This window comes from Periplaneta americana, chromosome 16 (genome assembly GCF_040183065.1).
Source record: "Periplaneta americana isolate PAMFEO1 chromosome 16, P.americana_PAMFEO1_priV1, whole genome shotgun sequence".
Classification (NCBI taxonomy): Eukaryota; Metazoa; Arthropoda; class Insecta; order Blattodea; family Blattidae; genus Periplaneta; species Periplaneta americana.
In genome coordinates this window covers 172,010,919-172,034,006 of record NC_091132.1, presented here as the reverse complement: position 1 = coordinate 172,034,006, position 23,088 = coordinate 172,010,919, and the positions used below count along the sequence as shown (strand labels likewise).

The 23,088-nt window shown below is 33.4% G+C and overlaps 1 protein-coding gene across 1 annotated transcript; it reads left to right on the top strand.

Moving 5' to 3' along the window:
• Positions 1-7: 7 nt before the first annotated feature.
• Positions 8-22,737, top strand: LOC138691922 (zinc finger protein ZFP2-like). The gene is made up of 5 exons (XM_069814555.1): positions 8-170; positions 8,728-8,825; positions 9,683-9,808; positions 11,335-11,417; positions 16,062-22,737. The coding sequence occupies exons 1-5, from the start codon at positions 29-31 to the stop codon at positions 17,302-17,304; spliced, it is 1,692 nt and encodes a 563-aa protein (XP_069670656.1). The 5' UTR covers positions 8-28; the 3' UTR covers positions 17,305-22,737.
• Positions 22,738-23,088: the final 351 nt, after the last annotated feature.

The window sequence follows — 23,088 nt, the reverse complement described above, 5'->3', positions numbered from 1 at the left end:
GCGCATTGTCGTGCAGTGAGAGTATTCTATGCAAAGAAAATGCCGGATATATTCTCTTTGTAAGTCGTGTTTCGTTGTAAGCATTATTGCGGAATGTTTGAGTCTCAACTTTAAGACACAATCATGGGAGTGGGACTTTGAAACGAACGGAAGAAGAACACTTCAAACAGGTAAATTAAAACTTTCTATAGGCCTACATGCTTGGTTTGCTATCCAATTACCAATTGTCATGTATGGCGGTCAGTAATTAAAGTCATTGTTGCCCAGTAGTTCCGAATTGTAAGCAAATTTTTTAATATTAGATGCAATCGCGTCGCTGTTATTCCTGACGTGGTTCCCCCTATTTGCTTACGTCCTAGGAACTTAGGGTATATTACGTGAACGATCACAAATATTATCAGAAAATGCAGGCTCTAAATTTCTAAATTTTATAAGAAAATGAACTCACAATTAGACAAAAATTACAAAGTACCACAACAAGAATTATTAGAACTTAAATATCCGATAAAAGTATAAAAAAAGATACTAATAATATTTTTTAGAATTCACTTTTTACTTAAAATTAAATTTTTCAAAATTTGAAAATTTTCACATATATTATTTCAGAACTCCACAATTATTAGAGATAGAATTCTGAAATTTTGTACACTGATTTAACATTCATTTATGCTAACGGTAGACAACAATAATGCCCATTTCTTTGAAAATATAAAAATTAGGTCACAAAACATTATTTAAATTTTAATATATTTTATATGGGACAAATAAAAAATTAATTGTATTAAAATAAAGAACTCTACATGTCTGAGAGTAGTCTACTTTTCAGAAATAAGTGTTTATTTTAATGTTATGGTCACCAAATGATGTAACTGCAGAATTTTTTTTTTGATACTTTGATAAAACTAGTTTGAAAAATATTATTGGTAACTTTTTAATACTTTTATCAGATATTTAAGTTCTAATAAGTCTTGTTGTGGTACCTTGTAATTTTTGTCCAATGTGAGTTCATTTCCTTATAAAATTTTAGAAATTTAGAGCCTGCATTTTCTGATAATATTTGTGGTCGTTCACGTACATATACCATTAAGAAGTGTAGACTCTATAAACACTGCTATAGGTATTATCTTCGCGCTCTCATGGTTAACATGCCGGCATCATACAATAACGTGGGGTGTGCTTTTAAAACATAATTTTGCCGACCGATTGTTGCTCTGTAGGTTTCACTCTAAGCGTCACGTTGTCACGTCTACTTCCTCGATAAGAATAAGCACTAGTTTGTTATATTGTTAAATGGCTATTATTACGGTAATATTATTATTATTATTATTATTATTATTATTATTATTATTATTATTATTATTATTATTATTATTATTTCATAAAAGAGTAAGTTGACATTCTTGACTCTTAATAATAACTCTTCAATAATAATTTTTAATCACGTACCTTAATGTTCGTCCTCAGGACAAGACATTGCAACCTCGGTTTTAGTCCACGTGGATTAGACAAGTAGGTGTCATTTAATAATGGAAGCAGCTTATTGGTTGCAATATTGAAATTGAGGCGAGTGATTGGAGCGGCGACATATGAAATTGAAAACAATAATGCAATTAAATTTCAAAGACCTGCCGAATGTTATGCACGAGGCCGCTCAAAGACCTGGCGAATGTTAACCATGAGAGCGCGGCGATAATAGGTATAATCGTTCGCCAATTTAGTTCTTTTGTTGCCGGTTGCGGTTAGCAGACGACGCTATTAGTAGCACCGTTAAACATTATCACGTACCCCTACATGGAAAGTATACCTGTGATTAATTTCGATAAAACAAACTCATTTTCACCAAAAATGTCGAATAGAATCTTGACCCAGAACTTTGTAAACACTGAAAGCAGGGCAAGGATTTCTATAAGAAAACAACCATTTATCCTTTCTCCTTTAACAGACAAAAATTGAATCTTCAGCTCTCGAGAAGCAAAATCGCTCCTTTCTTTAACTCGCAAACCAGTAAAGATTTTGAGTAACAGGCACTTTCTAATCATTTCTCTCACTTTCACTCCCCATCTAACGTGAAAAAAAAAGTTTGTCGCTTATCAACTTTTGAGCATATCAATGTCTTTTTTGAACGGAATACTACGAAGTTAGTTTTTTTCTCTCACTTTCCAAAAAAAAAAAAAAAAAAAAAAAAAAAAGAAAAGTGATCCTGAATTTTTTCCTATGTTTTCCCTAAACATTTGTCTATGAATCCTAAAAATTAAGCGCGATTGATTGACTCTCATAGAAGCTACGACATGATAATGTTTAATGATACGGTATAGCTAGTTTTCGTCTACTTTCTGCGAACTCCAACGAAAGAACCAAATGGCGGACGCTTATATCCAGTATTTATCGAGCCTTAGGAAGTGCATAACGTCATCAGGAGCGAATGACAAGACGCAGAAGTATAAATATAGCCGACCTGCATTGTGAATGGCTGCAGAAAATAAGAGCTACGCGAAATTAATTACGGAAAATAATATGAAGCATGCAATATTTCTCATAATATGCAGCTTTGATATAAAATAATGTTACATTAAACACTTTACTATTCAATTAATATTTGTATTAATTGTGGACGTAATTCCACGCCGCTCCGCTAGATGTCAGGTCCGCGATATTTCGCACTCACATCAATGCTGCTGGTATACAGCTGTCCGATATTATTATAGTAAGGTATTTGGTATAGGTTAATGCTTAATACGTATGGATATTTTCACTTTGAGCCACGACCCCACGAGTGGCGCTCGGAGCAATAACCGGAAGTCTTCAGAAATGGTTTTCACACTTACGTCTTATGATAAGAGCCTCTTATCTACATTAATTCCTGTTTTCTTACAAATCTCCACTCCAGTAAGTTAGAATAAGACATTTAGTTATTTCCTCATACCACATAGTAAAAAAAATGTAAAAAAAATGTAAAAAAATTGTACAAAATTGTAAAAATTGTAGAAAATTACTAAATTGTAAAACTATAAAAATTTGTAAAAATTGTAATTGTAATATTGTAAAATGTTGACTTGTTCCACATCTTAAAGCTTCATTGCTCATGTAAGATCTATGGAATAAAATAAATGAATGAATGAATGAATGAATGAATGAACATAGTGATGCGCGACACTGATAGTTCGTTAATTTTAAGTAAATAAATAAAAGTTGATTTCATTTATTTACTGTGTTGTAAGTTTAACTTAACAAGGTCTACCAACATCTGCGGTAAGGTTGTTAAAAAACACGATCGGCCAAAAATGCATATTTTGCAGTGGTGGCTCGTGGGGTATTGAATTAAGGGGGAGTGCATACAAAAATAAACCAAGCAACTTACTTTATTTAAAGATTAGTTCCATGCGCCTTATCTTGTAAGTTGTGTTGAAATGAGACAGGCTCATGTCAGTAGATTTACTGGCATTTGAAAGAATCCTGCAGACAAAATTCCGGCACACCGGCGACGCTGATATAACCCCTGCTGTTGCGAGTGCCGCTAAATAAACCATAATTTAATTTTTTATATGCAGATTTGAACTTTAGAAACATCTAACTGGCGATGTTGTAGTTGGTTGTATTATATATATATATATATATATATATATATATATATATATATATATATATATATATATATATACACACACATGATACATCAATAAATGAAAAAATAAATAACTGAGCCAGAAATTGAATTCAGGATCTTCAAGGGTACGCACCAGGGCGCTTGCCTCATTTATTGTGATGTTGTTAGATGTTTCAGATTCCATTATGGTTTGAAAACATTCTAGCAATGGCTCCTTCTTCTCATGAACAACATTTACTGTTCTTATTTTAAATCCATCTTGTTGCCCCAGCTGATGGAATTGTCTTTGAAACACATTAATCTAATACAGACTGTGTGGACATCGAGAGAAAAAAGCAGGGATACTGGATAAATCAGCAAAAAATATGCGAGCCTTTGTATTTTGTTTAGCGGCTCTTTCCATTATGAGATTCAACTGATGGGCACTTAATTTCACATTTCTCCTGAATTGTTAAGGTTCTGAACTGAATAGACTGTAAATATTGCACAGAATTAAACATTGTCGCACTGGTTATACTCACAACATTAAAGAAAATGTATTTAAAACTGCACGCTACTGACAAACTGCTGCAAATTTTGCAGCGCCTGGAAACTCTGGATTCATGGCAAGGGGTAGCAGGGGGAGGGGTAAAACTAACTCGTAAAGCATCTGAGACGAGACTGGCAGCTCCAGGGGAGGAAGTGGCTTCACCCGTAGTCCTTTTCTCTGGCTTCGCTCTGGCAGCACCAGGGGAGGAAGTGACTTCACTAACGATTGCGTGCATGTCATTGAGAGCGAAATTTAAAAAAAGATTCGAGCCGCTAAATAGAGACTGTATAATAAATGTATTTCACAACATAAAACGAGACAAGAGCCACAAATGTCTGGGGGTGCTGCAGCTCCGCAGCCCCTCTTCGAAAGCCGCCCCTGGTATTTTGCCATGTTATTTAGAAAGATTTTAAACAAAATAATTAACCGATTACTTATTATGAATTGAACTCCTTCATATTATTGGAGTAGCATTATTTCTTCATGGTCTAGTTGATATGCTGTGGAGGGGACCAGGGGAGCTTGAACGAGGGATTGAACAGAGATTTAGTCAAAACCCCTAGTTGCGTATCAATATAAAATATTCATATACTTATAGGTACTAGAATTGCTCATTAGTAGGTGGAAATCACATTCCAACAAAATCGTCCACACCTGCGGAGTAACGGTCAGCGCGTCTGGCCGCGAAACCAGGTGGCCCGGGTTCGAATCCCGGTCGGGGCAAGTTACCTGGTTGAGGTTTTTCCGGGGTTTTCCCTCAACCCAATACGAGCAAATGCTGGGTAACTTTCGGTGCTGGACCCCGGACTCATTTCACCGCCATTATCACCTTCATATCATTCAGACGCTAAATAACCTAGATGTTGATACAGCGTCGTAAAATAACCCAATAAAATGAAAATAAATCCAACAAAATCCCCTAAACAGGTGTTCCAGTCTAAATCGTTTTCCCGCTCCCATAAAGCGCAATACAGTTGACTTCCAAAATGTTACTGTCAAGATTTTACAAGTGAAGAAAAACACTCATGAGTATTACCAACTTACAGGTAACGTTCAGAAGTCAACTTTTTACTTAAAATCTGACAAAAGGCCGGGATTACGAGCGACATTCGTTTGCGTTACGTTACGTAACGTTGTACGTTGAACTTCTACCGAACGTTCAGAGGCTGTGTTTTATAATCGAGGTTCGTGACAACTATCATACTCTGCCGGACATAATGAGTACTGAAATGCACACGTCAGTCAGTCAGCTGTTTATGATAAACATTGAATTTTGTGGTAACTTTGTTTGAGACAAATAAAATAGGCCTACCGGTATTACAAAAATATTTTTCAACAGTATAATGTAGAATGACGATAATAATAATAATAATAATAATAATAATAATAATAATAATAATAATAAAACATTATACTAGGAAGACTGTTGTACCTTGAAACACTATTCACTTTTTTTTTTAATTTTGGGAAATGAAATTTTTTAAATAAAAAATGCTTGAAATAATTATTGAAGTTTCCTTTAGAATTTCCTGTATGTATTTCCAGATCTATTACGGAGGAAAAATAAAATAAAGAGATGTGTAATGTGTTCGAAGGTACAACAGGTTCATGTACCTCGGAACATACCCTCTTGTAAGTTGGGACACATGGAATATAGGTGGGAATATAGCTTTAAAAACTGACAATCATATTTAAAATATATTTCCCATCATAAACTATTTCTTGGTTTTGTGTTAGAAAACATATATCAATGAACGAAATATTTAGTTTTGGTACTAAAAAAATGTTTCGTCCACAGAACTCACACTTTGCAATAAATCAAACCGAAATTACGACCAGAGCTACTGAGCGATTTTCTCTACAATCTGTTTCAGTTTGAGTTTTCTAGATAGCAGCAAATATTAAAAAACCAAAAAATGTTCAAAGCTATACTATGCTGAAGGTACAACTCTCTTCCCTACTAAATAGCTGGACTAGTGCCAATTACGAATATATTATTTGTAGTAAAAGCCCCTTTATTCCGGGTTGAAATAAAATAACATATCTAAAATAATGTAAATAAATGATTAAAAAGATAAAAAATTAGTTCATCCCAGGCTCGAACCCGGGTCATCTACACCACAACCAGGCTCTTGGCGAATACGCTATGGTAATCTACCAAGTATAACTGTTGAATTAGGTGTTATGAATGCTTTTAACTTTGCTGCCTATAATGTTTAATTTTAAACTAATTTTGTTTTATGCCATATAGAGGAAATATATTCATGTGACGTGACATATTCAGTCAAAGATCGTTCCTCGTATTATATAATTTTTAAGTAATATTATTTTATTTAATATTTCAGTAGCAATATGGCGCATCTACAACGAAAGAAGAGGTGAAAATATATGAAGGGCTTCTGATTCGTGATTGGTTGACGTTCAGCTACGTTTCTTTGCGTTTGTGAAAGCTTGTCCTTGGCAATGTCGAATCAGCACCGTCATGCGTTCGTTCATTCTAACGTTGATCGTAATGAAATACACGGAGCTTGTATTTGTCGAACTTCAGCGTACTTCACCCAACGCAACGTAACGCAAACGACCTTCGATCGTAATGCCGACCTAAGTAAGGCTGGGATTTCGATCAAAGTTCGTTTGCGTTACGTTCATCCATACGTTGAACTTCTGCCGAACGTTCATAGGTCTTGTATTATGATCGACGTTCGTGACAACTATCACCCTCTGCCGGCCATAATGAGTACTGAAATCCACACGCCAGTCAGTCAGGTGTTTACGATATACATTGAATTTTATGGTAACTTTGTTTGAGACAACATAATTAATAAAATATCGGTTTTAGAAAAATATGTTACGACGGAATAATATAGAATGACGATAATTATTAAGTAGGTGGTAGTAATAATAATAATAATAATAATAATAATAATAATAATAATAATAATTACAATAACAATAACAATAATAATAACAATAACAGTAATAATAATAATAACAATAAAAATGGTAATAATAATAACAAAAAGAATAACAATAATAATATTAATAAAAATAACAAAAATAATAATAATAATAATAATAACAATAAAAATAATAATAATAACAATAATAATAATAATAATAACAATAAAAATAGTAATAATAATAATAACAATAACAATAAAAATAGTAATAATAATAATAACAATAACGATAATAATAACAATAACAAAAAGAATAACAATAATAATATTAATAAAAATAACAAAAATAATAATAATAATAATAATAATAATAACAGTAACAATAACAATAACAATAAAAATAGTAATAATAATAACAATAACAAAAAGAATAACAATAACAATAATAATAACAATAACAATAAAAATAGTAATAATAATAACAATAAAAATAACAATAATAATAACAATAACAATAAAAATAACAATAATAATAATATTAACAATAACAATAATAATAACAATAAAAATAGTAATAATAACTATAACAATAAAAATAGTAATAACAATAATAATAACAAGAATAACAATACGAATAAAAATAATAATAACAATAACAATAATAATAATAATAATAATAACAAAAAGAATAACAATAACAATAATAACAATAACAATAAAAATAACAATAATAATAACAATAACAATAAGAATAACAATAATAATAACAATAAGAATAACAATAATAATAACAAGAATAACAATACGAATAAAAATAATAACAATAACAATAGTAATAATAATAATAGTAAATAATAATAATAATAATAATAATAATAATAATAATAATCTAGACTACTGAATAGCTGGACTAGTGCGAATTACGGATATATTATTTATATTGGATACCCATCTTTATGTTCGGTTAAATTAAAATAAGGTATCTAAAATAATGCAAATAAATGATCAAAGTAATAAAAAAGTAAGTAGACCTCTTATTCGAACCTGGCTTCAATTACACCAAGGCCTTTGACTTTACCACTATGCTACAGAGAGCTATGCAATGAATTGGTTGAATTACGTGCTATGAATGCTTTCATGTTTGCTGCCTATTATGTTTCATTTTCAATTCATAAATATTAAAGAAAAATGTGTTTTATGTCATTTATTGTATATTCATATGATATGACACATTCGATCAAGAGGTCGTCCCTCCTACGTAATTTTAAATTAATATTATTTTATTTAATATTTCAGTAGCAATATGGCGCACTTACAACGAAAGAAGATGTAAAAACAAAAGGAAAGCGTCGCCACGGTTTTGATTGGTGATTGGATGACGTTCAACTTGAGTTTCTTTGCGTTTCTGGAAGCTAGACCTTGACAGTGTTGAATCAACGCCGTCCTGCTTTCTTTGATTCTGACGTTGACCATAATCAGATACGTAGAGCTGATATTTGTCAAACTTCAACGAACCGTAACACAAACGATCGTTGATCTTAACACTGGCCTAAAAAAATATTTTCTATACTTTTGTGTAATTTATAATTAGCTTGGAAGAATTTTGAGGTAAAATATATAGTAACAGCTGCTAATGCTTTTTCATCAACTCGCATTTTGAACATTAATGTCCATTTAATAATGACTTCTTTCAGTCATAATGGATATGATCAAGATGGAACCCAAGGTCGACCCATTGGACTTACAACCATATGGCGAAACAGATATAGAAGAAATTAAGTCTTTAATGGAGGTAAAGTTAAATGAGTTGCTATCTGTTTTCTTCACGAGATATTTAAGGGATAGCTTAAAAAATCTCTTAAATATGTCAGCAAACTATAATTATTACTGTACACTCTTATATCCAGTAATTGTAACGCCACTCTTACTGCTGTATGAACCAATCTATCGCCTCAAAGTAAAATAATACTAATAATAATAATAATAATAATAATAATAATAATAATAATAATTACTATAATAACTGATTGATCTGATTAACCTTACCAAAAGGATAGCTTTTAAATGGGTACCGGCCAATGGCAGTTGACAAATGAGGCTGGGCCTCAGTCACATTAAAAGTAGAATACTCTTATTGGAAGACATTTATAAATCGTAAAAATGGCGAAATGGACTAAGAGAGTTTTGGGATCACACTCTTTAATTGTTAATCCATATAGGTTGAAGTGACTCTGAAGGAATGTAAGAGCAATATTTGTGCAACATCATATAATCTATTTTAATCTATTTTACAAAGTTATATCAGGACTTTTTTTAGGTTTTATGCCACTTTAATATATTTGTACCGTGCATACATCTCAGTTTAACTTAGTCACATATGTTCAAGACCCAAAAATCCTCTAAACACAAGCGAAAGCATTCTTGTAAAGTTGTAAAGTAAATGTAAATATATGTAATGGATAAGTTAAAAGACAAAAAAGACATATATAAATTAAAGTAGTAAAGTTGTCTGGTGTCAGATTGCTTATAGTTTTTCGAAAGTGGCGAGAAACTTTGCAGAAATTCTTGGCACTTATTTTCATACAACTGTATAACATTGAACTCTGATGTTTTGGAGTCACTCATTCCTGATGTGCGTCTGTTCTCCAGGAAGGGAATGTGTTGGATCGGATAAAGATGGAATGTGTGGACCAGAGCTATGAGCTCACATCTCAGATAAACCTTGAAGAAAGTCCAGCGGCAATTCCTTTACCCACCGTGAAGTGTGAAGTGGAGGTGAGTTGGCCCAACTAATTCTGAGTTCAAAAAGCAGGACAAAACAAATGTTGTAGTGGAGCCATATGGTATCATGGTTTTTTGATGAATACGCTCATATTAAGCAGCAACATTAGCTTTAATCCTTTTATTATGTAAGTTTACTCAAAGGTAACTCTGTGGCCTTGAACACACTCGGAAAAGTAGTTTTGTATGTTACATCTTTCACTCCTGCTGATTTTTATTTGAAAGAAATTGAAATTTTGTGTGATATTGAGTCAGTCACTGGATAATCAAGTGGCATAGATTCAAAAGTGTGTAACCCAAAGTTTCAAAGTGACTGTTGTTTAGCTTTAGAAATTCAGTCAAGGAATACATTTAAATTGTTAACTCGTTGAAGGGTTTCTAAATGTTCAAGGTATTAAGTTTTACACCAAGTATATGTCAAGTGCTATTTTTTAATATAATTATATGTTCCTAAAAATTACATTACCTGAAAGTTTTCTAAATGTTCAAATTATTAGGTTTTATACCAAGTATATTCCAATGTCTTTCTTTAAATCCTTGATCACGTGATAGGACAAATAGATATGATTGAGACGAAATTCAAATAAAAACTGCTGAGCCATTTATACCCGAAATTGCGATAGAAAATCTGAAAAAGTAAACGTCTCCAGGTATCGATCAAATTCCAGCAGAATAAATTCAAGAGGATGGAAGCGCATTACCTAGCGATATTTATAAACTTGTACTTGCTATTTGGGAAAAGGAAATTGTACCAGAACAATGGAAGGAGTCCATTATCGTACCTATTTTTAAGAAGGGGGACAAGACTAACTGTAGTAACTTTCGACAAATGTCACTTTTGTTGACATCGTACAAAATTTTGTCCAATTTCTTTTGAGAAGATTAACACCATACGTAGATGAAATTATTGGGGATCATCAGTGCGATTTTAGGCGTAATAGATCGACCATTGATCAGATTTTTTGTATTCGACAGATATTGGAGAAAAAATGAGAGTATAAGGGTACAGTACATCAGTTATTCATAGATTTCAAAAAGGCATATGACTCGGTTAAGAGAGAAGTTTTATATGATATTCTTATTGAATTTGGTATTCCCAAGAAACTAGTTCGATTAATTAAAATGTGTCTCAGTGAAACGTACAGCAGAGTTCATATAGGTCAGTTTCTGTCAGATGCGTTTCCAATTCACTGCGGGCTAAAGCAAGGGGATGCAGTATCAGCTTAATTTTTTTAATTTGCTCTAGAGTATGCCATTAGGAAAGTCCAGGATAACAGAGAGGGTTTGGAATTGAACAGGTTACATCAGCTGCTTGTCTATGCGAATGACGTGAATATGTTAGTTAGTTAGTTAGTTAGTTTAGGTAGTTAGTTAGTTAGTTTAGGTAGTTAGTTAGTTTAGGTAGTTAGTTAGTTAGTTAGTTAAAATCACTGCTTGGAGTGATAGACATTAATGTCCGTACCATGAAAAAATGTTCAAATACCAGTTGAGCTGATGTGTGCATTACTTTTTTCTTTCAGGAAGACTCTTGTGATTTAGACACTTTAAAAAAGGAGCCTAAACTGGAGGTAACGGCAGATGAGGATATAGTCTTGACTGACAGGTGAGTGCAGCGTAAGGATCTTCACATTGTCCTTGCCTTCATTCCTTCTGTTAACACTAGGACATCCGGAATTAGTTATATACTTGCAATCGCCAATGTACATAGTCGTTTTGACTGCTTCTACTAGTATATACACAATACAGTGCTAAATAATAAAATAAACAACACTCAAGAGAAATGTATCAGTGAGATACTTTGTTATACTTATGCCACTTTAAACAGTATGTTTAAATTATTTTGTGCGAGATCGTGCGTATTTGCTTGGTTTTCACACAAAACCAATCTGCGATGAGTCTAAAATTCCACATTCAGTATTCCCAACCTAACACACAGAACAATTTCCCTCTTCTTACCGCTTAAGTGACATATTGATTTTACTCCGTTAGGCTTTTAACATATTATTTTTAGAGACGTTCAATATAGTAATAATTATAAATTGCAAACTTACCACTGCAATTTCACCTAAATTGCACTGTTAATTATTATTTTTAAATATTTGCAAAAATTAAGTAAACTCTACAACTTCACTAAAGTTACTGCATTCGTGATGCAAGTAACATTAAGGAAGCCGTTTGTTTTAAGTTCGCATTTATAGACTGGGGGGGGGGGGAAAAAGACAGACGTATATCACGGAGTATAGTAAACACAGAAAACATTTTAAAGCAACAATGTTGAAGATAGATATTTTTGTTTTGCAAATTTGCCGTCATTGAACAGAAACCAAGATGGAGATTTCATTGCAACTAATTAGAAATTCCTCTTTCAGGTATGTAATAAACGATCTTCGCTCTTGTAACGCATATTACTATTCCGAACAAGCGATCTGTGTCAAAATTAATTACATCGTTCTTTATAAATTATAGTGGTTACAATGTTCAGGCTCTTGTCCAAGCTATTCAACTTAAAACTAATTCTAAAACACACTCCATTAGGATTTTAAAATAATCTCAAGTAATTGTTTATATTAATTGTCGTTATTAAAGGTTGAAATATCGGGGAAGACATTCACTTGACATCCTTATATATACGTCTCTTTATTCTTTTCATAATGTATTGGAATATTCAATTCAATTCAATTCAATTTATTAAGCCATTAATCATACAGTGATAGGCTTCCTCACAGAAAACATACATTTGAAAATACACATATAATTGAAAACAGTAATTAGAATGAAAACACAAAACATTTTGAAACTCTAAAATTAATGAAAACACTTCACTCTTAATGTAATAATTGTAACTAAATGTAAATACGGTAACTTTATTTATTAAAAAACAATTTCGTATTAATTCATGTTAAGAAACTCATCTACAGAGTAGAAAGGATTAATTAAAAGCCAATTATAAAATCTAGCTTTGAAACTATTGGTTGGAAAATTGGGAAGCTTATTATATAATTTCATCACCATGACAGAAAAATTTGTACTAGTTTTATGTAATCTACAGTATGGAATATTAATTTGTTCACTATTTCTAATTTCATGATCATGTATATTGGCTATTAATGAGTAATTGTCTATATTTTGTGGAGTGTAAAGGACTAGGTCGTATATATATATATATAAATTTATGACAGTTAATATCTGTGATTGTTTGAAAAGAGGTCGACAATGTTCAAGATAGTTTGATTGACATAGAATTCTAATGACTTTCTTTTGCAAAATCAAGACACTCCCAATTTTGCTACCATTTCCCCAGAAAATTAAGGCATACCTAATTATCGACTGAAAGAACGAAAAGTAGGCACATCTTAAATAATTTTGAGAAACACAAGTCACTAATTTCTTTAATAAATATATAACTCTTGATAATTTTGTGCATATATATTCGATATGTTTTTCCCATGTTAAACTGGAGTCTATAAAAAGTCCTAGAAATTTGGTATAGAATTAACTTGTGTTGAAATACAGATACTTTACCAATCTTACCTACAATTTCACCAACTTCCTTCCACAATATTTCCTTTTTATGGATATGCCTGTATTTTTTGAACTCATATCGTATAGAACAGGACGACTGGAAACATGGTTACGGTAATTAAAGTTTCATAATTTATTTGTGAGAAATTGCTAAATACACAATATTTTGCAGCCATATTTGTGTTACCGTCATTTGCTTGTTTTCTAAATGAAGAGTCATCATCGCTGTCAATTTGAAGCCAAGTCAATCCAGAGCAAAGAATGACTGCACAGACCACTGTACTCCAAACAGAACGTTGTAAACAAACCAGTTCCATGTAGAGCTAATCGAGCGGTGTTGTTCGTTCGCTGATGATTGTCATACTGGAAACTTTAGAATATTATATATTATAATATATTACTTTACTCGATAAAATATACTTTTCTGTTTCTGGCAATAAGAAATCGTGCTTCTTACGTTACATGAAAACAGAGGAACCAGCCTATTCCTACCCATTCTCTAATGAGATCTGAGGAATTCGCCACAATTTCCTTGTGACAGTTACGATTCGTCACACGATTACAATTCATAACAATTACGATTCGTCACACGATTACAATTCGTAACAATTACGATTCGTCACACGATTACAATTCATAACAATTACGATTCGTCACACGATTACAATTCGTAACAATTACGATTCGTCACACGATTACAATTCATAACAATTACGATTCGTCACACGATTACAATTCGTAACAATTACGATTCGTCACACGATTACAATTCATAACAATTACGATTCGTCACACGATTACAATTCGTAACAATTACGATTCGTCACACGATTACAATTAATAACAATTACGATTCGTCACACGATTACAATTCGTAACAATTACGATTCGTCACGATTACAATTCATAACAATTACGATTCGTCACACGATTACAATTCGTAACAATTACGATTCGTCACACGATTACAATTCATAACAATTACGATTCGTCACACGATTACAATTCGTAACAATTACGATTCGTCACACGATTACAATTCATAACAATTACGATTCGTCACACGATTACAATTCGTAACAATTACGATTCGTCACACGATTACAATTAATAACAATTACGATTCGTCACACGATTACAATTCGTAACAATTACGATTCGTCACACGATTACAATTCATAACAATTACTATTCGTCACGATTACAATTCGTAACAATTACGATTCGTCACACGATTACAATTCGTAACAATTACGATTCGTCACACGATTATAGTTCGTAACAATTACGATTCGTCACGATTACAATTCATAACAATTACGATTCGTCACACGATTACAATTCGTAACAATTACGATTCGTCACACGATTACAATTCATAACAATTACGATTCGTCATACGATTACAATTCGTAACAATTACGATTCGTCACGATTACAATTCATAACAATTACGATTCGTCACACGATTACAATTCGTAACAATTACGATTCGTCACACGATTACAATTCATAACAATTACGATTCGTCACACGATTACAATTCGTAACAATTACGATTCGTCACACGATTACAATTCGTAACAATTACGATTCGTCACACGATTACAATTCATAACAATTACGATTCGTCACACGATTACAATTCGTAACAATTACGATTCGTCACACGATTACAATTCATAACAATTACGATTCGTCACACGATTACAATTCATAACAATTACGATTCGTCACACGATTACAATTCGTAACAATTACGATTCGTCACACGATTACAATTCATAACAATTACGATTCGTCACACGATTACAATTCATAACAATTACGATTCGTCACACGATTACAAATCGTAACAATTACGATTTGTCACACAATTACAATTCATAACAATTACGATTCGTCACACGATTACAATTCGTAACAATTACGATTCGTCACACGATTACAATTCATAACAATTACGATTCGTCACACGATTACAATTCATAACAATTACGATTCGTCACACAATTACAATTCATAACAATTACAATTCGTCACACAATTACAATTCATAACAATTACGATTCGTCACACGATTACAATTCGTAACAGTTACAGTGGGCTCACTAAAATTCGTCAAAATTTCGCCATATACCATACAGTAGCAGCTTATTTATCTTGCATTATGTATTTCCAATTTTTTTCTCACAATAATGTATTGCGTTTCTATAGTATTTTCAACTTATTCCTTCCACAATAATGTATTGTGTTTGTATATCATTTTGAACTTCTTCCTTTCCACATTAATGTATTTTGTTTCTATAGTATTTTAAACTTCTTGTTTTGCACAATAATATATTGATTTTATAGTATTTCCGAATTCTTCCTTTTTCATAATATTGTATTGTGTGTCTGTGAATTTTAGAATGCTTTCAAAAAAAGCATCGGAAATAAAACATTTTAAATATTGGATTATAATTCTACCCCATTTTCTCCTGGCTTCGTTGTCTCATGAGTGGTGCGTTAATGATATCACTTCTGAGATTGAGAACTGTCTCCGGACAGTTGACTAAACAACAATCTTATTTTTTAGATTGAAATTTGTGAGATCTGCATACCTATTATTTTCCATGATATTCAGTGCGAGTTGCAGAACAATTTTATCATGATCTACATGCGTGTTTATTGCTATTCAACCTTTTTGCCCATTGTTTGCATTGAAGGTCTGTTTTCTTCACAGCAATGAGAGTAATGTCTCATCAGAAGACGATTTTTCACTCGAAGAAAATGTAAATTGTCATAATAATCCTATAGACCGTGAGAAGCCAACCTGCGAAGTATCTGTTGATTTGAAGCGACAATCTCACAGCGATGGAATTGTGGGCTCAATTCACACTGGCACAGGACAGAGTTCAGTGAGCAGTGAACAAGTTTCAGGAAACTCCCAGTCTCTCAGTCGGCACGTGAAAGGCAAGAAGTCATTTAAATGTGATGTGTGTGGGAAGTGTTTCGTGGAATCGTCGAATTTTAGACGGCATTGGCTCTTACACACAGGCAAGAAACCGTTCAAATGCGATGTGTGTGGAAAGTGTTTCAGACAGACAGGGAATCTGAAAAGGCATTCTCGCTTACACACAGGCCAAAAGAATTTCAAATGCGAGATCTGTGGAAAGTATTTCTGGGAGTCGAGAGATTTGAAATCGCACATGATTGCCCACACAGAAGGCAGTGATTTCAAGTGCGATGTTTGTGGGGTCAGCTTTTCGCAAGCGGGTAATCTCAAAAGACACGCACTCTTGCACACTGGGGAGAGGCCATTTAAATGCGTTTTCTGTGGACAGTGTTTCAGACAGTCTAGCAATCTGAAGAAACATTCTCGCTTGCATTCAGGCGAGAAGACTTTCAAATGCGACATCTGCGGGAAGTGTTTCTGGGAGGCGAGAGACGTTAAAACTCATGAACGCATGCACACAGGTGACAAACCTTTCAAATGCGATGTTTGTGGACTGGGTTTTTCTCAGTCAGGACATCTGAACAGGCATGCCCGGTTGCACACGGGTCAAAGGCCTTTTGTGTGCGATGTTTGCGGGAAGTCTTTCTTGGATAAAGGAGATCTCGGTAAGCACACACGCTTGCACTCTGACGAAGAGCCGTTCAAATGCGATGTGTGTGGAAAGTGTCTGTCCTCGGCGAGCAGCTTGAGGGCTCATGCACACCAGCATACTGGCCAGAAGCCCTTCAGGTGCACTGTTTGTGGAAAGGGCTTCTCAGAGTGGAGGAATGTTAAGAAGCATTTACGTCTTCACACAGGCGAAAAGCCTTTCGGATGTGACGTGTGCGGAAAAACTTTCTCTATTTCCGGAGGGCTGAAACTGCATTCACGTATTCATACTGGTGAGAGGCCATTCAAATGCAACATCTGTGGGAAGTGCTTCTCGGCATCGGGTAGTCTCAGACGTCACATGCGCGTACATAAGACGTAACTTCACAAATTCTGGAGCTATTGTATATTTTTCTACAGACTCTTGGTTTTCTTTTCGCCAACTGATATGTAAAATTGCGATAGTGTTGTACTTAGTCCTTATTAATTTTTATGCTCGACCATACCGAAATGTAGTAATTATACACCTGGTCAAGTTCAGGTGTTCCACCAATCAGAAAATACCATTGTAGCAATATGAAAGCGCAAGTATCGATTATTCTCGGATATGCAATCGAAAGACATCAATAAATCACCAATGTTTGAAATGAAGTCAGTTCTGTTACTATAATAATCAGCGTTAATTGTAAATAATATTCCAATAAATTCAATTTGTCATCTCGTTTTTCAATGTCTAATTCAATTTCATTCAAACAAAATTCAATTTATCATCTCCTTTTTCAATGTCTAATTCAATTTCAAGGTTATATCAAGGTCAATGTCGACATTTGTTTCTCGGAAAAAATCAATACTTTCGCGTCTGCGCACATTTCACAATTTACTGCACAAGGTCAGCTCCGCTCCTCAGTCAGATAAGAATAATATGAATAGCCTACTTATGAATAATTTCAAGTTAGAAATATGATCGAGCATAAAAAGTCGTATGAAACTTGACTATAATGGCAATTAAGACGCTCGTATGAAAATTATGAACATATACATACTCGCGTCTTAATTACTACCATTATAGGCTCGTTGCATAATGTACTATATTCTATCTTGCTTTATTAGTTATGTTTTGTTTTTGTTATGCCCGAGCTTAAGAACGCCCTGTAGCATGATTTCCTGTGGAGTGTCAAATATGAACAGTCCAGGAACAGTGTCAGCAGAATACATTTTCTTAAGATGCTTAGCCAGCATTACAGCGCGGGCGGTAAATCACTGCCAGATAAAAGTATTCTTACGCCACGTATCACGCCTGGACTAATCACATTGGTTCAGTAGAACAAAGCATGCATTTTAATTGGTTCAATTAAATCACGCATTCTTCGAACTCTTTTCTTACGTGTAGTCTCATCAAAGCGACTTATCGCTATATTACACTGTATCGAATTAAATGTAAGAGATGTTTGATTAAGACGACATCTGTAAGCACGTGAAATCAAAACGGGTTTTAAGCCCATCTCACCTGCAGTGTTGCCAACTCAGAATTCCATTTACCGCTGCACAAGCTTAAAAAAACCGCTAAACTGTATTTGAGAAACTCCAGATTTTTCTTAACACATGACTTCCAAATTTGAAATACAAACTATACAGTTCTAGGAACTAGAGAATTTTATAAAAATGTAGACTAAATTATGGAAAGTGTCCATCACTTCATAGGCTCTATATTCTATGCAAAATCGTATGGACAATTAAATCTGAATATTTTGCATTCAATATCACCTTACATCATTTACACTGGGCTTTCGAACTATCACCGGCAACTTCTTCCACCCAGTCTTTCAACACATTATGTTTTTCTTTTCTTTACATATGGAGTTTTACGGGGCATTTTTCTTCAAAATTGAATGAAGTAGATCAAGAATATACTGGACACTTCGGAAACAATCACATTCACAGCCACACCAGTCGGTTCGAAATCTGATTTCACACTGAGCTGGAGACGTGCCTGCCAATAGTGAGTTTGGTTTTAAGTTTTAAGTATGTATGTGTTACATAAACTACAATGCGGAATGATAAATTTAATAATATGTAATATAAGACGACATTAAGATATATGGATCACATGAGGAAACAAACAGGAAGGCAGAAAGTAGGAAAGGTTGAAGAATGCTGGTTTTGCAGTGAAAGACCTGCCCAAGGGCAGAACACTATGAATGAATGAATCATAATATAGGTTATTATAAATGAAAACAATAATTCAGTTCATTATCTACTCCTCATAATTAAACATATCAATTTATTTACAAAAACAATGCCTATATGATTAGACTAAGAGTTTAACAAAAGTGGCTACCTTATTTGTACAATAATGGGTGAGGTAGGAAATGGACATGGTTGTGCGAAATCGAGTTATCATAAAACATTGATATTTTATACTCGCACAATGAAAAATTGTGATAATACTATATTAATCTCTGGTTTATGATTAAATATCATCTGCCTTTGTCGGAATCATCAAAATATGCCAAATAAATAGCTAGCCGCTGACGGTAAAATTCTGTAGCTGAGCATAGTCCTAAAAACACCAGATTTAGCTACAAAACCGCAGACTTGGCAACTCTGCTCACCTGGTGGATGGCGTGGTCGGTACCCCGGTGGGGAAACCGATAAGGAAGCATAAAAAGTGTTGGTGAGGAGATTTTGGGAGGTAGTTGAGACGGAGAGGAATAATTGGGGGTCTTTTTGGTGAAGAAGCAGAGGATGGCGTCATGGTGTCAGCTTCAGCACAAGAAATATCTTGTAAGAAACTTATATGTTGTAAATACTTAATAAATCAAGTAGAGTTTTCATTTGTAATCAATTCAGACTAAGTTTAGTAACCATGTAGTTTTCCTATAGTATCCTGAGAGCTCCAGCTCTTCAGTAAAATCGTTTCCATTATTGAGTAAAATGGTGGTGAGAGAAATCCTGATGAATGTGAGCAGGAGACGAACACAGTTGTCATCCGTTCGGCAAGTCATTCGACTTAAGTGATGGTCGCATAAAATTTCAATATTTACTTCCTAATGAACCTTTAAAATTTGTTTCATTTGCACATATTGTAGTCACCGCCTGCTCGAACGCATCTTGTGACTGGTTATACTGCAGCCACTAATCAAACATGTGAAATGAACAGAAAAAAATTTCCTCTAGATGCCAAGTCCTAATGGCATTGAAGTCGCTTGTGAATATAGATTCTATGCTCTATGTTTATATAGAGAGGCATCGAGAAGTTACCGTACTTTTCAGGGGACGTGTCTGTTGAGCGAATGTTGTTACTAGGGTTGGATTACTACACTTGTTATTTGTAACTCCACTCGTCAACTAAACACCCCGTACACTTCCCACTGTCTGCGCCCTCCATCCCCACCACTCGCGAATTTTAGGTGCGATAACTTTTCTCTACCTCTCTCCTGTAATATAATTATTATGTAATTAAAATACGACTTTGTTTCGCGACTCTAATAGCTTCGTTAATAGAACAAGACAAGAGGAAATACAAGACGTGCATAATTTAAAATATGAAAGCCAATGAGTTGCTCAGTTAGATTAGCCCCCTGTGTGACAGAATTAAAAAGTTTCCAAACTAACTATCAGTAGGACATGTTATGGAACTTGTAAGGTTAATTAATTATTTTTAATATATAAACTGCAGGATCATATGCTACCAGTTTTTGGTGATTTACAAAAAAATATAGATTAACTTTTCAGATAGGGATTTTTGCAGCTAAACAATTCAGTAAAAAATGAACTGGTGCCTCAGGAAGTTACAGGTTTAGTACTTTCCAAGAAAAGGGTTTCTCCGTGGAAGAAAACAGAAACACTTTTTCTGTGCAGAACTTCCCTACATTATTAAGTTTTGTATTGTATTTATTAACATTCCATAGTATTCATGCATTGTTTCACAGCTAGAATATGGAACAAGTCAAAAAACTTAATACTATTATAAAGTCTTAAATTATAGTCACAGTCTAGATGAAATATATACAGACGAGATTTACAATACAGTCTACTAGTACAACACATAGTTTTAGTATCAATTTCATGAAGTAATTAATTATGTTGTATTAAGTTGCACAGTTGGTTCTATCCGAAAATATTGAACCTCTTTTTAATCACATACCATATTGTCTGTAATCCAAGGGCTGCTGTACGAATATATATTTTTTTCATTATGATATAGATATATTTATAATTGTTAAATTTTATGAATCCCAACACGCTCGAAATAAAAAATATTGATTTAATAGAACAAATGGACTGTAATAACTTTTCCTTCTGTAATAACCAGGAGAGATATTATTTCAATGTACAGATTTTACCATTGAAATCCTTATGCAGCATGCTGCAGTTCACCATTGTATATTCCATATATCTTCTTTGAGAGCTGGTGTAGTATTATTTTACTTTTGTAATAGTGGAGACAAGACCCAGTTGAAAGACTCCTGTGGTCTACTTTACTTCAGCTAATGAAGGAGAAAAAAGAAGGGCTGTTCTTCGGACTGCAATATTCTTGCACTCGGATTTCCTGTCTGTTCTTCACAAAACAAATAGCCCATACTATATCTTACATCATATGTACAGATTTGCTTTCAGCGCATTAACTTATGCCAAACATGGCGATTTATTATTGGTAACGTCACTATTACTTTTTATATTATTATTATTATTATTATTATTATTATTATTATTATTAGCCCTATCATTATCATTATTATTTACTACTGCTACTGCTACTTCATGGAATGAAGCTTTCCTTTTTTATAGTATGAAAGTAATACAATCTGAGATTTGTGTCATATTCAGCTATTATTAAACACATTTATTGAAAGTAATTCCAAAAAGAACAAATATCCTGTGATGCTGTGGTCTATGATAGTTGAATCCATTGCTTAGAATTGTGGAAACTAAGTTTTGAGAAAGTAGTTTCTTTTGTATGGATCAGTGTATAAAGTGAAATAGAATGGCCTAAATTAGAAAAGTATGGAGAGGTGAACAAAATTTTGAAAGACTATAAAATAACATTCATGAAATTTTTGATGAGTGTATTGCTCAATCAAATAACAGAGCAATAAAAGTCAGATTGGAACTCAAAATGAGAAAATGTAATATTAACAATTTTAGGAAAACAGCTTTCTGTGTTCGGCATTTATTAAAAAAAAAGTTCTAATTCATAACATATTAAGTTTGTGGAATTATCCTGCAACATCTGCTCCAGTTGAAAGGATTTTCTGTATCATAGGGAAGACTTCTAGTGCCTACTGTAAAATTTCATTTGAAGTTGTCTTGCGGCGAATTTTATATGATTAAACTGACAAACAAATTATTAAAAGTGTCATGTCCACAGAGAAGTAGCAGACATTCAACTTTAGACTCTTGTTTTTTATTTTTGTGGTCGGTGAGTGTTCTTCCTTATTTTGAGAAAGTGTTATTGTTTCAATGTAATTTATATTGACATATTAAGAAACTAATTATTGAAAATTTATAAATTGACCAGAGATTACCTAAACGACGAGTAGGCCAATCAGATCGGACAGGGAAGTGTCCTGGAATTCTACTAGATAACTGTGTAAGTGTCCTTGCTTTGGATGAGAAAAATATAATAATAATACTACAAATTGTTGAATCATTGAGGACGACGAAGAATAAATCAATATATTTAATAATTAAATGAATTTATTTTTATTTATTTTAGTAGGTTATTTTACGACGCTTTATGAACATCTTAAGTTATTTAGCGTCTGAATGAGATGAAGGTGATAATGCCGGTGAAATGAGTCCGGGGTCCAGCACCGAAAGTTACCCAGCATTTGCTCATATTGGGTTCAGGGAAAACCCCGGATAAAACCTCAACCAAGTAACTTGCCCCAACCGGGAATCGAACCCGGGCCACCTGGTTTCGTGGCCAGACGCGCTAACCGTTAATCCACAGGTGTGGACAATTAAATGAAAATTGAACGAATTTAATTATTTTGTTTTTTTTTTTTTTGCTTGTAATTTAAAAATGACACAGTGAAAACTGTCGTTTTTTTTTTCTCGCTAAGCTTTGGGTAACTGCCACTTTAAAAATAATGGATAGATCTAGCTATAAAATTGCTTAGTTCGCATCGCTCGCTTTTTTCAGGAACGGGAGAGTAGGTCT

What these genes read in the sequence shown, in the direction of transcription:
- LOC138691922 (XM_069814555.1), top strand. Translation starts at nt 29, where the DNA reads ATGCAAAGAAAATGCCGGATATATTCTCTTTGTAAGTCGTGTTTCGTT. An exon ending in AAGAAGAACACTTCAAACAG is followed by an intron (nt 171 to 8,727) that starts GTAAATTAAAAC and finishes GACTTCTTTCAG; the next exon opens with TCATAATGGATATGATCAAG. An exon ending in GATATAGTCTTGACTGACAG is followed by an intron (nt 11,418 to 16,061) that starts GTGAGTGCAGCG and finishes TTTTCTTCACAG; the next exon opens with CAATGAGAGTAATGTCTCAT.